Source organism: Ictalurus furcatus, chromosome 29, assembly GCF_023375685.1.
Source record: "Ictalurus furcatus strain D&B chromosome 29, Billie_1.0, whole genome shotgun sequence".
NCBI classification, from domain to species: Eukaryota; Metazoa; Chordata; class Actinopteri; order Siluriformes; family Ictaluridae; genus Ictalurus; species Ictalurus furcatus.
This window is the reverse complement of record NC_071283.1, coordinates 2,470,232-2,495,550: the sequence shown is the minus strand read 5'-3', so window position 1 is coordinate 2,495,550 and position 25,319 is coordinate 2,470,232. Positions and strand designations below refer to the sequence as shown.

The 25,319-nt window shown below is 42.6% G+C and overlaps 2 protein-coding genes across 8 annotated transcripts in view; one reads left to right on the top strand and one right to left on the bottom strand.

Annotated features, from left to right (window-relative positions):
• The window catches only part of dnah6 (dynein, axonemal, heavy chain 6), a 39,741-nt gene extending 37,769 nt beyond the window's left edge, over window positions 1-1,972 (top strand). For all 7 annotated transcript variants that reach the window (XM_053618764.1, XM_053618763.1, XM_053618759.1 and 4 more), the window contains 4 exons: window positions 507-579; window positions 664-815; window positions 1,039-1,261; window positions 1,704-1,972. In XM_053618764.1, the coding sequence (XP_053474739.1) occupies window positions 507-579; window positions 664-815; window positions 1,039-1,261; window positions 1,704-1,807 (552 nt within the window). In that variant the 3' untranslated portion in view covers window positions 1,808-1,972. The remainder of the gene's footprint in view (window positions 1-506; window positions 580-663; window positions 816-1,038; window positions 1,262-1,703) is intronic.
• A 737-nt stretch (window positions 1,973-2,709) lies between these two features.
• chrna8 (cholinergic receptor, nicotinic, alpha 8) overlaps window positions 2,710-25,319 on the bottom strand; it is a gene marked incomplete at its 5' end in the record, with an annotated part of 29,247 nt that continues 6,637 nt past the window's right edge. The window contains 8 exons of the mRNA XM_053618773.1: window positions 2,710-4,408; window positions 4,842-4,951; window positions 5,393-5,479; window positions 6,059-6,253; window positions 10,353-10,520; window positions 11,288-11,367; window positions 18,060-18,169; window positions 21,222-21,266. Of these exons, the coding sequence (XP_053474748.1) occupies window positions 3,914-4,408; window positions 4,842-4,951; window positions 5,393-5,479; window positions 6,059-6,253; window positions 10,353-10,520; window positions 11,288-11,367; window positions 18,060-18,169; window positions 21,222-21,266 (1,290 nt within the window). The remainder of the gene's footprint in view (window positions 4,409-4,841; window positions 4,952-5,392; window positions 5,480-6,058; window positions 6,254-10,352; window positions 10,521-11,287; window positions 11,368-18,059; window positions 18,170-21,221; window positions 21,267-25,319) is intronic.

Sequence of the window (25,319 nt, the reverse complement as noted above, 5' to 3'; positions counted from 1 at the left end):
TAATAATCTAGGTCTGTTATTCAGATTTATTAACAAAAATTCAATTAATCACTGTGTATTTTGCCTAAGTTTGAAATATCTCCCATTTGACATTTCCTAACTCATTTTTAGACTTTTTTTTTGTACTGATGCTCAGTCCTTTTGCTCACTCCGAAGCTGCAACCTGATCGGTTGCTAAAGCTTGATGCCACTTGCTGCTTTTCTGAAACTTCTTACCTTGTAAAGCACTCGGTTGTGACAAAACGAATATGTATAACGTGCACAAGTAGATAAGGGAAAAAATGGCTAGTGTGAAAGCATCCCAGACACATTTGACACGTTAAAAGGTGTCAGTGTTTGCAGTGGCTTTTGCTGTTAAAAAGGATAAGCCAAGGTGAAGATCAGAGAGATGTCTATGGGAGAAACGCTAGCTATTTACTACTACGCACCTGTTCTCTTTTCTTTATGTTGAACGGGTGTGTTACAGGTTACTGGAATACATTTTTTCTATGTTGTTTTCTATGCAGAGCTGGATAACCAGAGGTCAGCCCAAGTCTTTCTGGATCTCAGGGTTCTTCTTCCCTCAGGGCTTTCTGACAGGTCTGTGTTCTAAAAGTTAAACGTGTGTGTGTGTTCCGTCTCAGTGTCAAAACGATTAACTACACGCACTTTACTGTCCAACAGGCATTCTGCAGAACCACGCACGTAAGTACAACCTGCCCATCGACGAGCTCAACTTCCGCTTCAACGTGTGGGCGGTGTACCGAGACCAAGCCGTCGTCACCGAAGCCCTGAAGAACCTCGGACCAGACGCTGAACTCGACCAAGACCAGAAGGTCAGCAGGCTTCAACCCTGATGCCTTTAATGTACTAATATGTACAAGCCGATTTATGATATTTCGTTAATTTACTTTGGATGCGGTGCTGAACCGTAAGTCAATCAGTAATCACAAAAAATACTATTATTTTTAATGTCCGTCTGTAATAAAAGAACGATTTTATCCTCCGAGTCGTATTTTTCGTTAACGTCGACTAGACCCCAGCGCTTTTTGTGTGTAGCTCCCCAGCATAGAGGACGGAGTGTTAGTGCACGGGATGTTCATGGACTCGAGTCGCTGGGACGATTTGAACATGGTGATTGAGGACGCGTTGCCCGGGGTGATGAACCCCATGCTGCCCGTGCTGCACTTTGAGCCTCAGCAGAACTACGTACCGGATCAATCACTGTACCACGCGCCGCTGTATAAAACCGCCGCCAGAGCCGGAACTCTGTCCACTACTGGTAACATCACCGTACAGCACATTCTACACATCCACTCATTTATTTATTTACTTTTCGCTGTCAGTTGCAATATATGATCTAGAATTCAAGAACGTCTAAGCTGACACATTAACTTTTTTTAATCTCACGGGCCAATAAACTAAAAAGTCTACACAATATAGTCACAAGATACTGAATACTTGCTCTCAGTCGGCTAGTGCGAGAGCTCGAATGGATAAACTGCACCCATGTTACTATAGTTTACTACATGATTAATATTTTATAATGGAATTATTAAGAAATTCAATAGGAACCACGTCTGGGAACTTCATTATTGAAGCACATCATCCATATTATACAATAAACACTGTAGTAGACGCATGTATAGTTGATATATTACCTATACAGAATGAAACGCTGCTTTAAGTGAACACTCGGGGTTTTTTTTTTTTTCTCCTTACAGGACACTCCACTAACTTCGTGGTGACGGTGATGTTGCCGTCCAACAGGCCAAGTGATTACTGGATCTCCAGAGCCTCGGCGCTGCTGTGCCAACTCAACGAGTAAGCGAAACCTGCCCACTTTCCTTCCCTCTTATTTACTCTTCACTCAGTGCCTACGACAGCAAAACACAAATACAGCTTCAGTATCAGTTCATATGAATTCAATATAGTTATAAGCAGAAGTGGAAATTCATGCTCTCAATAAAACAGGCCATGCCAGCTCACACAACTCTTTGACATCGTTTATTGAGGTTTTGTTCGAAATCTGTGTTTTGTAATAAAATGGCTGTTAGTTCATGACGTTGGCACAAATCCTGTACATGTTAGAAAGAGGACCGCACAAATCGAGCATGAAAAGAAACAAGGACAAATCAAACTGAGGAACACCACAACTACAACCACAGTGTATATATATATATAAAACCATAATATATTATATTTAAGTACATTTCACTTTTAAAAAAATATCCGATTGATCAGTTACACCAGAATCTCTTCACGTTTCTGAAGTAAAGGCTACGGCTACTCACATCGCAGTGCTTTGGTAAACCCCGGTACGATTATCACTGCTTATCCACGGTGTTGAGACATGCACACAGAGTCGCAGAAAGTAAACAGAGGCAGCGAACGTGATGTGAAATGAATCTGGAGCCGCTAACAAACAAACAAAAGGAGTACACCGGTCAGCTGAGGTGTTCATGGCCACGGACTCGCGATTTCCCTCTTCTCATTTGTTCTGTAATTAAAAGCCAAAGCAGTCGACTCTGGTGTGTTCAAACTGTCTGAGGTGATTTTAAAACGGATCATCAAAACATTTACATATTCATGAGAGCTCCTGGGATCACACGCAGAGTCTTCCCACATCTGTTTGCCCATGTGGTACAGTTAGATTAAAGAGAATATATATATATATATTATATATATATATATATATATATATATATATATATATATAGAGAGAGAGAGAGAGAGAACTCAACTGGAAAGTAGGAATGGCATGGTGCTTGAACAGAGGCGGGTTTTTGAGCCACACTGATAGCAATAGTCATGTTGGAGTAAGGCATAACAGCGAGTTCGCCACATGAGCTGTAGTCTATTGTAAGGAGTTAGTTATGAAAATAAGTTGGCAGGGGCTTTAATAATCATAGCACGCTTAACTTTTCCATTACAAAGCGTTCTGAGACTCATTAGTAGTCGTCAATATTTACACAGCGATCGAGTGACGCGTTTGCAGAAGCAAAACAGCAACGGCGATAAAAAGAAGTATTATGCAGGTGGCGGTGTGATGTGGCAGGTATTTAGCAAAAGCACAGTGTTTGGTGAGGGGGAAAAAAAAAGAAAGTGTTAAAGTGACAGGCATTCAATTGCTACTGCTATACGAGTGCTGCAGAGAGCCTAAAAGTGAACGGCCACGATAAACTACAGTCTGACAGGGACTCGGACAGGGAGGACTGGCTTTGAAAACAACACGATTTTTAAAAATACACTCGGATTAATTATTTTTTCTTTTCCCAATCAATAATTATACAGATTTGTATTTCAAAAACGACAAAATACTTTAAGTACACACAAATTCATATTGGCTCACTGATTCACTCACACTGATTCAAATAGACTCGCACTGATTCTCACACACACACACACACACTAATTCAGACAGACTCACTGATTCACACTGACTCATACTCTGATCAGTTCCAACTGATTCGTGCTCTCTTTCTCTCGCGCACACACACACCAATTTAAATAGTCTCACACTGATTCACTTGCTCACTGAGTCACATTCGCTCACACAGCCTGTGGCAGAGATCTGGTTATTGTTCGGTAGATGTAACCGCTCGATTTGATTCATTATGCGTCATTATACCATTTTGTTATACGCTCATGTTAATGTTTCAGCCGAAAATATACAAAACCTTCAGCATTTTGTCAACAACCTGACGTGAATCTCAGTGGCTTGTATTGCACTTCTACAAACAGTAATGGTTCATTCCCAAAAATAATGGAACAACAAGTCGATCAACACCGTACTCGCACTCACTCGGATGGAATTTCTGACCTACACTCTGTGACACACACACACACACACACACACACACACACACACACACACACACAGGGGCAGTGGTTAGTTTTTCTCATTGCAGTGTAAAAGATAAACGCAGGGCGATTATGTGAAGTCCTTGGAGACGGCCTCGATGAAGTTGGGCGCGGACATGAGGATGGCGAAGGTGCACACGATGGAGAAGAGCGAGAAGGCGACCAGGCAAAGGCGGTCCACCACGGCCGCCGCAAACTTCCACTCGCCTCGCACCGCCTCGGCCTCGTCCTGGGCCCGGAAACGCTGCGCCATGTACGACACCTCGACCAGGAGCCTCTGCAGCTCTCGCTGCTCGCCCGATAGCGCCGGGGCTGCCTCACGATGCCCACCGCTGCAGGAAACTCCGCACGACACGCCCGAGTCGCTGCTATTGGGGCAGCAGGTGCTGTCTGGCGAGTGGAAGCCGAAGTAGAGGTTTGTGTGGCCGTTGGTGCCCATCTGGCCGGGGACGCTTCCCATCTGCAGGCTGCTGGTGCTGGAGTAGCTGTAGGGGGACTTGCGCTCATCGCCTGGCTTCTTCATACGCAGGAACCAAGCGCACCAGTGGAGCAGGATCACCCGCACCTGAGCACGGTAAGAGAGGAAGAACACTGAGCTAAATCAGAAACACTGGACACTTTCTCTTTTTCATTGCAGCTTGTTTGTTCCACTGCTAGATGATATTTTTTTTTCCTTCATTATCTGTCTTGAGAAATAATATTCTAAGTATTGTATATTGTGGTAGTTAGCGATCAAATGAGTCACAGACCAGTTAGAAGAGCACTTAGGAGTCATTCGGTAGATTTTAAACTCCAAACGAGCTTAAAGAGAAAATAAAGCAAACGCTGCTTAGTAAATAAGTACCGTAATCACAGTCGTGTGTGTGTGGGGGGAATAAATAAATAACTAGATGGAAAAAATCACGGTATGATAACGGTGCAGTCCATTAGTACAGGTTTTGCTGTATCATGGTACCTGCTTGAAACGTTTATTTCATTTTCAGAGATGATGCCCTCACCCATTTTGGCATTTTGCCTCCGTGTGGATCGTGATGATGAAACTGCAGCACGAGGACGGTGACGACGACGGACAAGCCCACGATCATCATCGTACTCGCAAAGTACTGAGCTGCACACACGGTTGATCGTTTAAAAAAACAAACAAACAAACAAGTTTAGCTAATTACTTGTTTTGTTTGCAACAAATAAATCACTATATATTACACATGTAATAACTAGATAATTACAAGTGTATTAATATGAAAGTGAAAAATATAAAATGTTACTGATACAATCACAAATTTTAAAAATAAAAATAAATAATAAAAAAAGAATTTTAAAATGGTGCCTCCTGAATTATCTTAACAGTGAAATTTGAAACTTGTTAGTTTCTGTACTTTATTATACTTCAATTTAAGCGATATAATTAAAAAGGTAAATATCATAGCTAGGACATTTCTACACCGCTTCTGTCCTAGTTCCGCGCTTCTTCTTCATTAAGGATTTGTTTAGTGAAATGACCGGCATTGTGAGGTTTCATAAATAATGAATGACGGGTAATAAAGCGTGCCTATGAGGGGGACGGAGTCGGAGGTGGCGGGCATGATCTCCGCCACCAGCAGCATGAAGACGGTGAGTGACAGCAGCACGGTGATTCCTGAAGAGGGAAGAGAAAGAGAAAAAATTCAGTTCTGAGTTTTTAGGCTGCATGAAGATGATCAAACCCGCTTCGTCAATCGGTGAAGTCACTGTTTCCCCCCTCACGCGCCTCGGCATCGCACTAATAGGCATGAAAGCACTCTTAGAAACATTTAGAGGCACGGGCCAGTTCTGTAAACGATCTGTGGCTCTTAGAGGGTTTTACACGCTGTATTGATACACTGCTGTCAAAGTAATAGAAAAGTCATACAAAACAAAAATTCTTACTTTGTTCGACACTAACACTGCCTCCGTAATGCACACTGCTGTACGTTATATTATATACGACCTTTCGAAATGCCCAGACACTCCAGAAAAGGATTTTTCTTCAGAGCCGCCGAGAATAAAAAGCCGAAAGCCATAAAAACAAGAAATAAAGAGACTGAGCACAATTGTAAAAATCAATCTGCTTTCACGTGGAGCTTCACCTCCGATATCGATTCGTACACAGTGGATCGGCTTCGCTGCTGTTTATGTTCAAGTCACGTGGCCGGGGTGCGTGTGTGTGTGTGTGTGTGTGTGTGTGTGTGTGTGTTACCCAGTGAGATCTTCTCTCCAGAGTCGGCGGGCAGCAGGAAGACGAGCAGCGCGAGGCCTGAAATGAGGACGCAGGGAATGAGCAGGTTGAGTCCGTAGTACAGCGTCCGCCTCCTGATGGTCACCGTGTAGGTCACGTCCGGGTACGGCTCCTTACAACACTCATAATACAGCTCATTCCTCTTCCCCGGGACCCCTACACACACACACACACACACACACACACAAAATCTTTTATAGCTGTTGTAGAACACTTCATTACATTTAGCCAAAATCGAAAGAAGTGGCTGGAAGATTTATAGCCCCCACACACACACACACACACACACACACACAGAGCTGAGGTTTAACTGCAACCAGGACAAAATCACTGTAAAAATAATATAATAAATTAACGATAATCAATTCAGCTGTATATAATAACCTCAGTGTCCTCATAACTCCTCACTGTTCTAATCTCTTTCCGATAATTATTTTAACTCCACAGTCTGGGACGTTGGTGACAAAAAAAAAAAAAACATCCTTTTTCATTTTTTTTTTTTTTTTTTAAACTTCTTTAATGAACCTTCCTAAAAAGCCTAAAGGGAATAAGAGATAAGGAAGTCAGCGAACACAGTGTACCGCTGCTGTAATTTAACGTCAGCTGGGGGGCGTTTCATATAAAAATCAAACGTCACCCCCAACATCTTTCAGACGTGAATCTGCTGACTGCCGCGAGTTGCGGTGCAGTAAAAGTCATTTCTTTTGAGAGATTCGGTTAGTGTGAGTGGGGGCGTGACTCTGTTCAGTCACTGTCACCAGTCCCCGTGTCACTGAGCGGCGTTTGAACTGAAAAGAAACCTTGGCAGCCATCACGCCTGGCACTCCTTCAGTGTTATACACATCACATTTCATTATTCACTACTTAGTGTTCTTATTACATAGACACTCTAGCGGCTGGGGGCGCACGTTCTATCGTGGCGCAGTTTGATTATTAACAGCATCGTTTTAACGTAGCAGAAACCGTGACGATTCTACCGTTTCAGGAAACTTCCTGACCGCTACAAAGCGCCGACACTGGAGACTCCTTCCATAAACGCCTCCTTGCTTAAACACAGCAGCGATATACTGGCTGCTGATGGTGAAATACGTTCTCTATGGAACACCGAGTGTCGTTTTGGTGCAACCGAAATTCTACAACATACAGTATAGCTTCAATTTACACCCTGTTTTACGTCTGGATTCACACTCAGCTCGTGCTTCTGGCCGCTGAGGTTCCCATGAGACACGACACACACACACAGTGAATTTTCTTCTCGGTGCAGGTTTGAACGGTGCTTTTGAACTGATTACACCACACGTTCCAGACTAATTCTTGTACTTGAGCCGAGTGCGTGTTTGTGAAAGAAAGAAAAGGAACGCGTGACTCTGCGTATACAGCCACGTCGGCGCTCTCTAATTAGACGCTTATGTAAAATTCATCAGTTTCCGTGTTGCTTCCCTTCCGAAACAAAATTAAAAATGCAAAGCCAATTTCGGTAGCGCGTTTATTCTACTGAACTAATTTAGGAACATTCCCTCCTGCCTTTGTGCTCGATTATACATTCAGACCTGCTGCGTGACCTCGATACCAGCGGAATTTTAATTTCGGAATATCTGCCATAGCTTTGAGCGGGGGGGGGGGGGAGTCAGAAATAACACATCAGATCAACAACCTCCAAGAGAACGCCACTGCAACTCGGAATTCCTACTGGTAAAAACTCAGGACGGTGACGTCAAATCAACATGGCGGCTCACAGCATCGAAAACGAACGAAAGCCAGTCGATCGCAGCATAACTAGCCCATCATTCCAATTCACAACATCTCCCCCTTGTGGTCAAACCTGGTGTAACATGCTAACACATGCAACCAGTGTTACCTTTCTCTTCACTGTTTCACGCTCTTAGGTTTTTATTATTTGACTACGCTGAGTTTATTGTTGTACCGAGTTTATTATTTGAGATTGAATGTAAATATGTTTTAATATATAGATATATAGAATAAATTTACCGTAAGCATCGATGGGGAATCATTTAACTGCCCTTAAGTGGTCCAACGAAAATAACGGTTACCGATAGAAGAGTAATAAACTATGTACACATCTTTTCAAGTGGGGAGTTTGAAACACTTGCGCTGTCAACTGTCAATCATTCAGATTCACATGTCTATCTTTTACAGAGCTCCTGAGGTTGGCAGCTCTGAAACACACACATATATTTAGTGATATTTTCCAATTCCTGGCGCTGTGAGGAATCTGACGGAGGCTTCAGTGTGTGTTTGTCCACACGAGTGCCAAGTCATGAGCAGTTAGCATTACAATCCCATCTGTTAGACAGACTGGAGGAGAGAGGGAGGGAGGGAGGTTAATTGGGGAGGTTAACGAGGGTGCAGGGCAGCTGTAAAAATGCCCTGTAGAATCGACCATCAGAGCACTAAAATCTGTGGTCATAGTAGGACGTCCTTCCTCTCCTCTCTTTCAGAGAGGAGGTTATAAAACTATATTTTAAAAATAAAAGCGCACGTGCGTTGAGGCCATTTCTGAATCGTCAGCATCTTTATATTTGAGTGCTGTAGTACACGGTGTTGACCCAGAGCCACTAAAAACCTTCATCTTACTCTTCAGACCTTTAGCCCAGAAGCACAAGTTGTAGTCGAAGTGTCGTCATCATCATCGTCATCATCATCATTTCAAGATATTCAACATATAGAGCATTTTTTGCATTTATGTGCAAACTGCGGGATAATTATTACGAATTCAATTGTACAACCGAATGCAAAAGTTTGCACACCCTTCCTTTAGTAACATTTCCTGCCGGTTATATAATATATAAATGTGAACTTTTAGACCACTTTAGTTCCACCCGGTCTTAGTTTCACAGGCTGACGGTTTTTCCCCTCCACAGTAATTCTTCTTCCAAATCTTCGCTCACATCTTTGTGTCTCTTTTTGAAAAATCGCTTTTCGCCGCCGGTAGCGGTCTCGCTGAACGCTTTCTTTTTGATTTCTTTTCATCTCCGTCTCCAGCGTCTCGGTTGGAAAACTCCGTTAAACGAGCACAGTTTTGTTTTGTTGATAAACTGAAAAATTGAGGCATGTTTCTTTTTTTTCCTCCTCCCGCAGTAACCCAAGGAGATGCAAACTTTTGCACTCGACTCTAAATGATTTCCCCCCAGAGCTCATATCCGATGCTTGATTAGCACGACATGGCACATTTTTCCCCCCTCGCTTTCCTTCCTTTGGGTTTTCCTGCTTGTTCTGATGTGGAGGTTTTGAAAGCAGCACTCAACAGAGGGTAAGAGAGGGGTAGGGGGGAGAAGGGGGTGGGGGGGAAGGTTTTTAAAGAAAAGAACATGAACTGAACTGTGAGATGAACAGACCTTCCTTTAATGGAAGGAGAGAAACGGGAGTCTGACATGAGTTAAGTGTCTGTCTACAGATAGAGTATAACTCAGGGTTAGGGAGAGGGTGAGAAGTGGACTGGGTCAGTCTTACCCAGGAAGTGGAGATTATTTACTCCTCTTTCAGGGAAGGATCAATGGAGGAAGACGATCAATACTCTTCTTTTAGAAAAAACAAGCAGATTACATAGACTATAAGAGTCATACAGTGAGACGAATCCAGCACAAGCAGGAAAATCTGACAGTCCCTCTGTGACAGCGTGAGGCACAGAGGATAAGAGAGAGAGAGAGAGATAAAGAGAGAGAGAGATGTATTGGTGAGATGAACGATGTGTTCTGGATCTCCAGTATCCTCGAAGTCCTTCGAATGTGCCGGTTTTATTGCGCAGCATCTCAACCACCAAATGGTAACCTCGTCCTCATGTGATATCAGACGTGAGATACAATCTACCCATCAATCTATCATTAATAATCTTCTAAAGAAAAGAGGGGCTGAGAAAAGAGAAGAATATTCATAGAGAGAGGAAAAGACAGTGGAGAGAGGTAAAAGAAAAAAAAAAGAGAGGGAAATAGAGGGAGGAGTGATGTAAAGAAAGAAAAGGAGAAAAAAAGGAGAGAGCAATAATAAGCAAGGAGGAAAAGAGGGAGGGAGGAAAAGAGGGACAGGGAGAATAAGCAAGGAGGAAAAGAGAGAGAATAAAATGGAAGACCGAGTGAGACAGAAATTAGTAAGGAGGAACAGAGAGACAGTAAGATGGAAGAAAGAGGTAGAAAGACAATAAAGCGTGATAAGAGAAAGGGAGAGAGAATGAAAAAGGGACGTGTGCAGAGAGAGCGTGTGAGAGTGTGTGTGTGTGTGTGTGTGTTTTCTGTCTCACCCACGAGGTCCCACTCTCCGTTGGGGATGTACGTGGAAATGTCCACCTCCCGCATCTGCAGGTCCAGCAGCCAGCCGTTGTGGGTCCAGGAGCCGAACTTCAGGTCGCATTTCTGCACGTCGAACGGGAACCAACGCACGTCAATGTAACACGTACTCTTCAGAATACCTGTCTCACACACACACACACACACACACACACACACCAAAATAGCGACTTTTCAAATAGATGCTTGAGCCATGAACATTACTGATAGTACTCGAGTTTATTCCCGATTGGATGAGCTCGATCACAAGAGTGTTGGCACTCCAACGTGAGTGAAAATCTACACCAGTTGTCATCTTCTTCTTCCTCTTATTATTATTATTATTACTACCACCACCACCACCATTTTACATCAAAAGTTAAATAATTTGTAAATAACGGCAAACTGCAATTTTAATAACACTCAAAGAACACGAAAGCTGATCGCACGTGTGCGTCACGGAGCCGCAATTTCAACCACGGTATCAACTTCCAAACGACACGCGAGTTGAGATCAAACGATTCCTCAAATGATTCGTCAGAACGATCGAACTCCAGTTCCTACCTGATAACGAGTTCCTCTGGGAAAAAAAAAAAAACACAAACAAACTTATATTATATTCATCATATCTTCTCTCATCTCATCTCACGCCCGCACGGGACAACAGTAGCGCGCGGAGACGAACTACAAGGCTCTTTGCAGTCAGTGTCCATTTTGTTTTAAAATAATAGGCGCGGCTGTGATGTGATGTATGGATGGCGAAAGTGCCAAGTATCTTGTAAACGCATTTTTAGCTATGCAGTACTTTATAATTATGCAAAAAACTAGTGAATCTATCTGAAACACACAGTATATCGCCAACTAACGGACTCAAAGAGCACGAAAGCAGTAGAGAGTCGGTGAGATGTACCTGGTGGTATATACTGACAGGCTCCTGAGGAGTTCACCAGCACGTTGGTGTGAAAGGTGGCGTCGAACCTCTCGTCAGCGCTGAGAAGAAAAACAGATCAGTGTTTTGGTAGAAGTCGTGATTTCCCATCATCGCCGTGTTTTACTACAAGCGTCACTGCGATACCCAGCGTGCGTTACGCTAAATCCATGCAACTGTAAGCCGATACTTCTTTTCTTTATTCTAACAGGAAGCGTTTCATTGCTGAAGACTCTACGGCAATGTTTATAAACCGACAAATCGAGTCGCGTCTCCTGTCCTGAACCTCATTTGCATCTTTTAATCTTTTGTGTTTACTCTGATGAGTCACGTCTTTCTCCTCCTTAATCACTCGTAATGACTGATTTCAGGACATTTGCATAACAGTGCAGTGCTAACACGCCCTCTGAGGGTGGAGAAGAAAGAAAGAAAGAAAAAAAAAAAGCCTTTGATCACGGTGTCGAGTAGCGTCAGACATTATTATAATAATAATGATAATAATAATAATAATCACACCTGCTAGCATGGTGACAGCTAGAGAATACGACAAAATACGAGGAGTCATCACAGAGAAAGACAAAAGTTCCTTTGTGAAAGCCGGTGACATTTAGCGTTCGCGTGGTGGGAATATATTCTAATCGTGAACAGTCTGACCTTTTATCTGCGTGCGTGTGTGCGCGCGCGTGCTGTAAAATGCTCGTGTCACACGCAGTGTGTGCTACATGCGGTCTTTACAACCTCTCTGCACGGTCACTCGCTGGACTGTGGTGCGTGAAAATCCCACGAGATTTTCTGAAACATTACGTTACATCATTAATCCTGGCTCACGCCAAGCCGGTTTGGCCGAAATCGAAGGGTTCAGTTTAAGTATCAAACTTTACAGTACAAGGATCATACGATCACCGAAATATACTAACGGTCTGTATTTCCCAGAAGAATAAGGCGCTATAGTAACACACAGTCCTAAACAGGATGTCAAAGGTTTTAAACTACATCCCAATAACGTTTTCACATCTTTCCTGCTATACTATAAGACTGTCCTTGATGCATTCTGGTCTGATAATAAATAAATAAATAAATAAATAATAAACACCTCCACATCCTGTCTTACTCCAGTCTGCTGATAATAAGGGACTTTGCTCTGTTCTGGGAACTCGCTGTAGAGAGCGTCTTGTTCTAGATTAGTATCTCGGGCGCCAAGGGACACGATGGTCTTTCATTTACTCATCAGGTCGGAATTCTGATCTAAAACAAAACCTACCGGTTCGTTTTTAAGTCTTTACCGAGGTTGTCTTCTACGGCCGTCTCAACGTCTCGGCAGCTCTGCGTGCTGGATACAGGACATATCCAGTATCCTGTACAAGATATCTCTGGTACACTTTTCTGGCCACAAGCTTCAGAATCCTGCGCTTTTACTGAACGAGAATTGAAGCGTTCCATCGAGGGACGCTGATAAAAATCCGAAAGGAAAACCGAAATCAAAGCAAAATATCAGTTCATCAGCAGAGAGATTTTAGGCTCGGCAGAACTCTACGGGTCTATCAACCGGGTCTGGGTCAAGCTCGGAGATATAAATGGATATCCGGTTAGCATTCACCGATTCCCTTCCATTGGCTCAAGCGTCTGTTTTAATGCCTCCTATATCGGCTATAGTTTTATAACTCGTAGAAGTTCAGCCAAAACATCGACGCACAATAATTCTCGTCCTTGAAGTGACCGAGTCAGCATATTTCTAAACGCTCCTATGGGTATTAGCTCATCATCTGCCAAGGGGGAAATGTGGAAAGACTTGACGTCGGCTGTTTAAAAAGTCAGATGAGATCACTTTAAGAGCCTCTGTCATATCCTGCAACGTGGAGTGGTGGCGGCGGCGGCGGCTGCTTCGATGAGCGGCAACGTAACAGTTACAGCTAACACGGATTTGTGAGGTGTGACAAATCAGAAATAAATTACTGCCTTCAGCTCTTAAAGGTACTCCTTAAACCTCATTAGACTTATTACTGCCTCTTCCTCTGTGTGACATCAAGTGACATTTTAATTGCTCGCAACCAATATGGCATAATTATAGGTTTATTAAAATGTAACGCGCGTGTGATGGATGGTGTTTGGGCAGCATTTAATAATATATAATATTTAATTACGTTTCAAAACCACTGCCTCGTACTACGGCACACGGTCTGATCGCTCTTTTATCTTCAGTGGATAAAGAACGACACGCCGTGACACTTCACACGTCCGTGGATGACTTCAGATGGAGTTTATTTGCTGAAGATCGGCTTGCTTCTTAAGATTTATTCACTCTGAGCCATTTCCTCCTTCCACCATCGTGGGTTTTTTTCATTTCCACTTTGCCCATTTCCTTATTAAGTCTCACACTTTGCTTTGTCTCAGTCACCTTCTTGCCTAAAGCTCGTTTGTGTTGATGTTGACATTTATCTCCGTCCACTTTGTTACCGAGTCTAATCTGCTGTTTGAGCCGTTCATTTCCTTCTTAATCCCTTCAGAATGGACGGCGTATTATTCAGTAAGTAACGGATAGGCGTCACAAACGTGTGTCAGTATTAAGGTAGCATTAGAAGGCGCTATTGAGCAAAATGGACCAATAGTTTATTTTTTTTTTTAACTTTTGCACAAATTTAACGTACTCTCTCTCTCATTTACGACTCACCCTTGTATATAGGTACGGTTTCTGAAACCTGAGGTGTCAAAGTATGTTATCAGGAGAAAAACGCACTCATTTCATCTTTTTTCACTGCAAATCTAGCTTGTTCTTTTTACGTCTTATTTACTTTCTCAAGTCTCATTAGCTCCGACTCTTACTGCATCCATCTTACGTATCTGTGTCCTCAGAGACGGACTCCAAGCATACGAAGCGAAATCCCAAACCTGTAAACAAAAGCATGAGTAGTTCTCAGAACCTACACAGCTAAAATGTTTGGCAAGACTTCGCAATGAATAAATGCTTCAGCTGTGTTTATATACTGAGAGTCAGGAGGTGAACTGGAAATGATTGGCAGAGTCTGCGTCAGGACTCTGAGGACTGCAACCTCTGCTGGCAGAGAAGGATGATGTCCTGGGCTGGTGTCAGTCACTGCTTATCTTTGTTTTTGATGCATGAATCTCAAGATAGAATAGATCTAGCGCATGTGTTGCTGAGTGAGAGAGAGAGAGAGAGAGAGAGAGAGACAGACAGACGCTAGGAGAAGGTCATACGTGGGGTGAAGAAGTGCTTCGTTAATAATACATCAAGCAACACCCGTCTCTGGTCCAAACTATAAAACACTCCAACAGTATTGTACAGCACACAGAACGATGAACACTTCCTTTCCCAGGCCACAACACACTTTCAAAATATACAAAACGGCTACTTTAAACTCTTCACATGTGCTATATTTGCTTTGGATTAAACAGAGACCTAGTCATACTTGTTCATACACATATTCCAGGTTTGGGTTCGCCTAGAAGACGACGTACTTGAATATAAACAAGACGTCGACTTTAAAGTACGTGCTTAGCTCATCTCTGGAGGTTTTGCAATCATTATATCCCATTATAATATGCAGACATTCTATTCATTATATAGGATCTGCAAGGTCGTTTAAACCCAGAGTGTAAAACGAGGCGCGTTGTATGCACACGTCATGCAAATTAATGGGCGGGAGCTTGTTTCCACGCAGCTGAAGCTGATCGATCGACTGCACTCGAATCAGGACGCTTTCATGAATTCTAACTTTCTTAAGATAATTAATGACGGTAATCGTATCTAATCCATGTACTGTGTTATCGGACACCATTTTGTATATGACATGCATACGAGCGATATGCACACCTGCTCTTAATGCATGATAATAATCAGCTTAAGTATTAAAAATAATACATCTTCAGATTTAGACATGTTCATCCTCACTCCACATTAGGAGCCACTGATCTTTAATGTAAGCGGCTTAACGTTGTGTGAAATTCTCATTTCGTTCCACTAAATCCCTTCCTTTTCCCACCCTCCATCTTTCTTCCTTTTTTCAGTCAGTAAACCCCCCACCGCCCCCCCTCCACGAGCTCTCGTGTTTAATGTAATAATGGCTGGAATCCTGTTGCTATAACCGCCTCGGAGAAGTGAATCGTCATATAGTCCACAAAAAGGACTGCCTGCTTTCCAGTAAAGCGCCGATATAATTTAATAGCTGGATGTTCGAGTTTTAGATATAGATAAGGTTCAAGGCAACCGTTCCAGCAAGCAAAACATCGCCACGTTTACAGCTTCAATTTAGAAATGTTTTCATAGGTGACGCCCTCGTCCGGGAATCCCTGTTGCCCTTATGGCCATTTCACTAATAAACTTTGGTAGATGATGCCTCGATATAACTGGAGACAAAATACAGAATAAACAAATAAATTCATGCAACTAATAGTAATCGTCAGGGGCCCACAGTTTTGTTCCACTAAATAAATGAAGAATTATCAGAATGTTTCCTGGCAAATCCTGATAAAATGTTTGGTATTGCTTTTATTCAGGACATTTTACTCAGAATAACTGGGAGATTTAAATGTGTGCGTCATTTGTGTGCCGTCACACAATTTGTTCAAATTCTGGGTTTAATTCCAAATCTCTGAAACAGGAACGGTGTGGGGAAAGCTGACAGAACTGTAGACTCCAAAATGAAACAGGCCTTGGTTCAAATCCTAATGGGTCCTTTTTCTTTTTTCTTTTTTGAAATTTGCCACTAAATAAATCATTTAACTCATAAAAGAGAAATTTATCATTTGTGTTCTCAATATTCCACAACATATAGTGCTTGGCCCCCGCATCGCTTCTCGATACTCCGCTACTTTACTTTCGATTATATTTGATGTCTGATTGTTCACGGTATGACGAACAGTTCACATAGTTGGTCCAGACTCGGTATAGCAAAGGCTTTCAGTAAGATCCAGTGCATTAAATTTGCAGATCTGTCTTGAGCGCAGCACTGATGGCTTTCCTGTTGGCTTTTTATAGATTTAATTTCTCAAATGACACATTTTTTAATCCCTTTCCCTAATCTCTTTCTCTCAATAGTACTTTTTTTTTTCTTTCCTCTCAATCTGTGGCTGCTATCTGAAGGGATGAGTGCTGGTGTAGGTGCAAGTGTGTAAAAATGTATTTATTTATACACGCATTCATTCATTTTCAGTAACCACAGACTGCATAAAATTATTCGACCAAGTATTCAATTCATGAAGCTCATAAATTAGTTCTGGTGCGACTAGTTGCCAAAAGAAGTCACGTAATAAGTCGAATGGAGTCAAAGTTCTGGAAAAGTACCCATTGGGGTTTGGTTTGGAAATCCTGTGGAGCGTCGTTAGATCCATTATTTTTTTTAAATGGAAAGAATATGGCACAGCTTGTACTCTGCCCGCAGGAGGCTGTTAGTCAGAGGAAAGCAATCACGTGGGAACTCTGAAGGAAGAGCGAGGCACAGCTCAGAAGCTGCTCACAGGACGACCATAGCCACAAAGCTTGGCTTTATGGAAGAGTGATGAGCCATGTGAAATCCCATTCGGAGTTTACCAAAAGGCACGTTGGAGACTCGTGTCAAAAAAAAAAAAAAAAGGTCTCTGATCTGATGAGAACAAAACCGTTCTCGACACAAATGCAGAAAGCCAACACCGCTCGTTACCTGGAGAACACCATTCCCATAGTGAAGCGCGGTGGTGGTAGCATCATGGTGTGGGGATGTTGATCATCAGCAGGGACTGGGAAACTGTCAGGACTGAAGGCAACATAGATGGAGCCAAATATATGGGAATCCTAGAAGCTTTGACAGTGGCCTTCCTGACTAAACCGTCATATATTCTTAAACAGATAACGAAAATGTCGCGGAGAATAAATCCTGAGAGCGGAACAGCTGTACTAGAAGACTCGGGAAAGGTGACCCTGTACTTGCTTTCAGCGGTGCCAGATGTTCCATCTAACTCACAGGAGACCACAGTTTTAAAGAATGCAAAATTTGTATAGTGTATAATCTAATCTAGCCATGTTTCCTTTACTTTCTTGGAATAACTTAATTTTCTCAAAAAAAAAAATAATAATAATGCAACATGGGCGCAATTCCCGAGAGGAAAAAAAAAGATAATTAAAACAAGTTTGGAAAAGTTCTTGGAAGCTTCACGATGGTGACGTTGAAGCTCGAAATGTTCCTGAACCACCACCCCCCTCCCCCCTTCCTCATTTTCATTCTGTTCTGCTGGTTGTTTTTAATAACTTCAGCACCAAGCTCTGAGAGATAGATATATATATATTTCTGCCAACGAAATAGGCAAGTCAAAATGTCGCTGGAATGTTTTCCAAGGCAAAAGGACCTGGGGCAAAATATTCTCACACACGTGCGCACACACACACACCCATCAACATCAGTCTAGCAGCTATCACTGACTCCTCAAGACTACTGCTGACATGGAATATCTTTTGCCTGAGGGTACACACACACACACACACACACACACACACACACACACACACACACACGGGAGTTGTGATTCTGTGAGTCAATCGTGCCTGAGGAGGTCTGTTAGCGAGCACCAGATTGGGCTACACACATTTCGTTTATTACTCCGCCGTGTTCTGGAGTAATATGTTAAACGACATCATTCTGATCAAACATAATGAGGTCGGGTGCCTGTTTCCGGTGCTGAAAACTCCCTTAAAAAGCTTTTTCACATGGGCTTCTTATCAGAAATTCACCATAAAGGAATAAAGTCTGAATAAAGCCAGTGTTACCTGTTATAGAGGAGGATGTCAGGCGTCCAGATCTGACTGGATGGGAAGCGGAGGTTATTAACGCCTGGGTAATTCTCAGGGTTCCAGCTTAGATACACATCTGTCCAGTCCTACACACACACACACACACACACACACACACACACACACACACACACACAAAATGAGCACACACAGCTGTCATCCAGCTGGGGCACAAGCACACACTTACCAAGAGGACTCTCAAAGAGGGTTTCTCTCTCTCACACACACACACACACACACACACACAGGGATTCATATCTAAAATGTGCAGATAGTCCGGTTTTTCACACATGCACTAATTCTGTTCCTTCGTTTGTGTGCCGATATGAGCTGTCTGGGTCGTGGCCCCTCTGTGGTGCTTCACTCACTGATCATGAATGACTAAAGATATAATCAGAACACCACACACACACACACACACACACACACACACACACACACACACACACACAGGCCAAAAGTATGTGGACACGACCATCACAAACATGTGCTTGTTGAACATCCCATTCAATATTTATTTCCCCTTCGCTGTTATAATGCGCTCCACTCTTCTGGGAAGGCTTTCCACTAGATTTTGGGGCGTGGCTGTGGGGATTTGTGTTCATTCAGCTACAAGAGCATTCGTGAGGTCGAAGTCAGGTGCTGATGTTGCGCTGTCGAGGAAGCTCCAGTTCATCCCAAAGGTGTTCAGTAGGGTTGAGGTCAGGGCTCTCTGTATAGGACGCTCGAGTTCTTCCAACCTTCCGACACCACGTCTTCATGGAGCTCGCTTTGTGCACAGGAGCAGCGTCATTCTGGAAGGGGTTTGGGCCTCCTGGTTCCAGTGAGGGGAAATTGTAAAGCTACAGCGTACAAAGACGTTCCATATAATTACAGAATGTGCTTCTGACGTCGTGGCAAACGTTTGTGTAAGACGTGTGTATGTACAGTACACGAGTGTACGTCATTAAACCGGACGAAGAATCCTGTTCTCCTTCTCCTCTCATCCAAACACATCTTGGTTCTCTCTAGTGTTCTTCTGAGGGTTCTCCTGGATATTACACAGTGTGAGGACTGTACGTGCTGCATACGTCTCTCCCACACACATGACTTTATAAGGGTAATAATAACCCTCGGTAAACCCAGAGGTGTTTATCGTAACTGCAATGATGCACCATCTGGAGCTCGGCCACATCTGTCCTATTAAGCATTTTAGTGTTAATGATTTGCTTACGTAAAATATCACGCCGCATGGGAGAAATCTTCTCTTGTGGTTTGACCGTTCCACCGTTTCTCCTGTGATCCGAGAAATTCTTCGTGGGGGGGATCTATTCTGCTCGTGTGATCTTACACAAATACGTGGAATATTAATCTAAACCTACAAAAAAAAAGAAAAGTTTCCACATCTGTTCAAGACATGTTTGATTGCTACACTTAAGGAGGCGGGGCCTAAAGTCATCCTCTTTGAACTGAAAGAAAAACTTCCCACATCACATTTCCACACTTTCCAGTTGATTCGCTATAAATCGTTTCACGTTTCGAATTCGTTGCTCAATTAAACACAGCGTAATGAAATTATTTCCCGAGCTTGATTACTGTGCTGCAATATTAATGAGGAAGGAAAGATGATTTATCAGCTACGAGGTGGTGAACTGCGTTAACGCGGCATCTTTTATCATCACAGGGCTTTGTTTCGTTCTTCTTCCCTGTAAGGTCTCCCTTCACGTTGAAAGAGGACAAAGGCGCGGGGGGGGGGGGGGGGGGGGGGTGAAATGGCATGATCCCCACTTTGTGAAATTTCTTCGACCCGGATTGAATTCCATCGGTGCGTCAGCGTGCGGCTTTAGACAGATGGAGGATAAGCAGAATTGATTATGAGAGACAAAAGCAGACCCAAAAAAAAGAGGAAAAAAAAAAAAAGGCTTTGAATTGGCACACAAAGATCCTCGCAAATCGGCGTGACACCAGGTATTAGCGTTCATATTCTTTCCGGACAATAGGAGGATCTCACCTGTCCGTCAGATAAAGGGGGCGGGTATTAAACAAGCGAGGCGTCATAATGTGGAAGCGCACACTTTGCTGTTGTCTGTTTGGTAAAAGGATGTTGCCATTTTGGCGCCGTTATCTATCCACACCGTCTAATTTATATGAAAGATTTTTCTGTGAGCTTCATTAAAGTACGACTTTTCTCTAACTTGTTCCCTATTATAATTTAAACATAAACAGGAAGCCTTACGTTAAAAAACGAAAAAAAAAACAAACAAAGAAAAAGAAAAGCTAGCTGTAAAAAGTCTCCATGAAATGTCTTCTTAGCTCCATATTTTGACGCATTTCCAGTTAAAGTCAGCATGATGGGCCTGGGCCTGGGCCTCGCCGATTGAGGGGCGTGTCTGTTTACAGCGCAGTACACTGCAGTTATTCATTTCACATCCATGTTGTTCATACTGTCGACAGAACTATACACGTAGACCAGGGGTGGGTAATCTCATCCGGAAAGAACCGGTGTGGGTGCAGGTTTTCATTCCAACTCAGCAGAAGACACACCTGATTCTATTGAAAGCCAAGATCAACTGATTAAACAGGTGGAATCAGGTGTGTCTCCTGATTGGTTGGAATGAAAACCTGCACCCACACCACACCGGCCCTCTCCGGATAAGATTGGACACCCGTGACGTAGACGAACAGACACGATTGCTTACGTGCGATGGAAAGATGAACTGTCAGACTCGTCATCGCGACACTACTACCACCTGCAATCTGCATAAAGCCGAAACCTCTCTCATGACGGAAATTCTACGCAGCTCGCCATCCCACGATAACTGCATTTATTTATGCGAATCATCATCATTATGCAATTCATGAGAAAATGTCATTTTGCATATAACACATTATATGTTTACAGTCTGTTATAATTTATTTACACTCTTGTATACGGTACGTACAATGACAAAGTTGAATTTAATTGACTTGCTATTTATAAATAAATAAATAAATAAATAAATAAATAAATGACACCTAGCTGCTGCGAATGATCTTACAGAACGAAAGGTTGTTCCCATTATGTAAATGGAATATTTAAATTATTGCGTTTATGTGATGTAATCATTTTTATAAAGGGTGCCAATACTTCTGAACAGCACTGTACAGAGTAGAACTTACCATCTGTAGCCAAGCGTTGGTGATGAGCACTTGGTTCTTCTCATCCTAAAGAAAAGTAAATACATAAAATAAATAAAAAGCTATTTCACTTCACCGTTAAATACTGTGTATTCTCTCAGTGAATACATTTCCATTCATTCTCTCTCTCTCTCTCTCTCTCTCTCTCTCTCTCTCTCTCTCTCTCTCTCTCTCTCTCACATACAGGTACTCGGGGGCATTTGGAGCTTTTGAGATAAGCCTTTGAGTGAGTGGTTATAACAGTTTTATAATTTGCAGCAATCGAACCTCTCAGAAGCGTAACGGTGCTGTAATGGCGGATACACTGAAGAGTACTTCTCCATATAATCACACCGTGACTTCATATCAACATTTACGCTTCTGACGCCTTTCACACAGCCCGGAGGGGAAGGGAAAAAGAAAAAAAGAAAGAAAAAAAAAACCCCAGCAGACTCATGATGATTTCTGTACAGAATGAAGCTCCAGTAAAACGGTTAATGCTTTTAAAATGTGTTGCATTCATGTTAAATATAACGCAACAAAATCTCGCACAAACAGGTCCGAGCTTTCGCAGTGTATCCTGTAGAGCTGCACATCCACAAGGTCATATTTTGAGGACTCACCTTGGGAAAACGGAGCTTTTGGTGACGTTTTATCGTCGTGTTAGCTCTACGCTTCCGAGATGGCGGAACTTACTGCGGTATAAATCTTTTTTTATTAGGTATGTTAACTTCACGTTTGGCTTCGGTATAATAAACACGCGACGCAGGAATGAACCCTTGAGGAACCACGCTGGTAAGAGGAGCCGAGGACCAGAAAATTTCAACAACAACAACAAAAAGATTGACTGCAAAACATCCACTTGACAGATAGGACTTAAACCACTGAAGAGCTACTCCTCGACTTGCGATACCAAGCTACGGTATCAAATGCTGCATGAAGATCCAACAATACAAGGACTGCAGAAACCGCAGAATCAACAGTTAATAAGAAATCATTAAAAGTTGATTTATGATAGCCAGAATACTGGGACACGTGTAGGAATAATATCTTGGGGACAAAGGTTTCTGCCAGGGTTGTAAGAGCGACGGGCTCAAACTGATTAAAGACCGCATGTAGATGGAACAGCTGGGTCAGAAGCAGGAATCTGGATGAAGTCATCTACTAGCAGCAATCTTCTCAATAAAATATTTAAAAAAAAAGTTCTCACAACACACATAAGGACAGCCAGAATCAGGAAAATTAACATACTCCGATCATAAATAAATAAATAAATAAACGTTGTGCTCGTACACAAAACGGTGAACATGTTGATTCAGTACACAGACGTTATGCATCTTGCAAGTAGCTCACTGCTTATCTAATTAAACAGCAAATTGTTAGATGCTTTCACTTATTGCGTAGTTAGTTTTTTTTTAGTGACTCTTTCTGTGTGACATGCATGCTGCTTGCTGTTTCTGCCTGGTTCCAGTGAAGCAAAAAGACGTTTGTACAGCTTTAAACGAGCTTGGAGAAGAATGATTCAGCATTCTGAAGGGGAATCTGACCTCGCTGTGTCTGGGTGTTAAAACGTGTTATCACTTGGCAGCGACGGCACTGGACACATTTGGCGTTCGATTTCTGAAGCAATTCCTGCTCTCGAATGGCGATAGGACACCTGAAGCCGTCCTTCAGGGGTTTCTGATGCTCTGCCAGGCATATTTTATCACTAAAGCACTAATCTCTAGTGATTTGCGTGTTAATCGTGTTGTCACAGCAACAGTGGCTACTTGGCTAAAAAAAGGAAATGACGCCTGTGGGGCCTGTAATGCTTGATATTGTTTGTTTATTATTATTATATTAAGTAGCCTTGTGAGGAAGAGCACAATCAGAGAGCTGAGCATGAGTGTGAATGGCCTGTTAAATATAGGCGTGCAACAATTATTGGCACCCTTTTAGTCAATACTTTGTGCTACGTCTCTTTACCAAGATAACAGCTCGGAGTCTTCTCCTATAACGCCTGATGAGGTTGGAGAATACGTGGCGAGGGATCTGAGACCGTTCCTCCATACAGAATCGCTCCAGATCCTTCACATTTCAAGATCCATGCTCTTCAGTTCACCCCACAGGGTTTCTATGCGGTTCAGGTCAGGGGACTGGGATGGTCATGGCAGGATCTTGATTTTGTGGTCAGTAAACCATTTTTGTGTTGATTTTGATGATGTTTTGGATCATTGTCCTGCTGGAAGATCCAACCACGGCCCGTTTGAAGCTTTCTGTCAGAGGCAGTCAGGTTTTCATTTAATATCTGTTGATATTTGATGGAGTCCATGATGCCATGTATCCTAACACAATGTCCAGGTCCTCTGGTAGAAAACCAGCCCCAAAACATTAAAGATCCACCTCCATATTTAACCGTGGGCATGAGGTACTTTTCCATACGGCTACCTCTCTGTGTGCTCCAAATCCACCTCTGGTGTTTATTACCAAAAAGCTCTATTTTGGTTTCATCTGACCGTAGAACCCGATCCCACTTGAAGTTCCAGTAGCGTCTGGCAAACTGAAGACGCTCGAGTTTGTTTTTGGATGAGAGTAGAGGCTTTTTTCTTTAAACCCTGACGTAGGTGAGTTCAGATTGTATTTTTGGAGACTTCTCCAATTCTCCAGCTGTGGTCCTTGGAGATTTTCTGACCTCCTGAACCGTCCTCTTCACAGTGCGTTGAGACGATACAGACACACGTCCAATTCCAGGTCGATTCATAACATTTCCAGTGGACTGGAACTTCTTAATTATTGGCCTGATGGTGGAAATGGGCGTTTTCAATACTTGTACTATTTCCTTATAGACACTTCCCATTGTGTGAAGCTCAACAACCTTTTGCTGCACATCACAGCTATATTCCTCGCTCTTACCCATTGTTATGGATGACTAATTGAATTTAGCCTATATGTTGCCTCATATTTATACACCTGTGAAACAGGAAGTCATGGTTGAACAATTTCCTGTTCCTAGTCACCCAGGTGCACTAAAAAATAAAAATATCAATGGGAATATACTTCAAATATATTTCTCATATGAATTCGTAGGGGTGCCAATAATTGTTGCGCCTGCGTTTTGTTTGTAATTGTTTGATATCCAGGACAACAGAGGATTTTTGTGAATTATTTGAACGAAAGATCAAAAAGGTTAAACAATAAAGAATTTTTTCCACAGCCTTCATTGCTCATATTTACCAAGGGTGCCAATATTAGTGGAGGTCGCTGTATAAACATGATAAAAAAAAAAAAAAAGTGAGCAGCTGGACACTAACATTCAATGAAATTTTTACTGAATAACACTAGATGTACCATACCTGTAGAAACACACACACACCTACCAAACAATACAGATCCCCATCCTCATGACTACACACACACACAAACACACACAATTACCCTCGTGCATGCTGTGCAGCATCGAACAAAGGTCAGTAGTTCATCACCGCACAACCCATACCAATCACATTCACACTCGTACGCTCCTATTCAGTCTCTCCCATGCTGTGCTAATGGGCTGCTCTTTCATACTGCCTTATAACCCCACGACCCATCATCGTCACCACCATCACACAAATGTTCTATTAGCTCTTCTCATTTCGTCTCTTTGACCTTTGCTATAAAGAATACCCACTGGTCCTTTATTGTATTCTCCATCACTCGAAGATGTTTACAGAAAGAACTCATGAAAAAACGTTCGTAAAATTCAGACATCCTTCTGAGAAAACAGTATGAAAACAGCCTTCTATAACTGGGAATGTGGCAGTGTTCAGAATCAACCAATCGTATTCAAACTCACGTTAAATACTAATTAGTGTACACCTGCCATCAATTAAGGTGACTGATTATCCCCCAAATAAAGTCCAGCTGGTCCTATAGGATTATCCTGACATCATCTTGGTGACATCCAACTGGAAAAACCAAAGAGCTTACGCAGCAGGTACGGGATCTCACTGTTGAGAAATATCCGGAGAGGGTTACAATAACATTCCCAAGGTGCTGGATATACCACGGAACACGGTAAAGACAAGAATCAACAAGTGGAGAAAACATGGCACGACGGGGACACTGCTAAGAACAGGACGT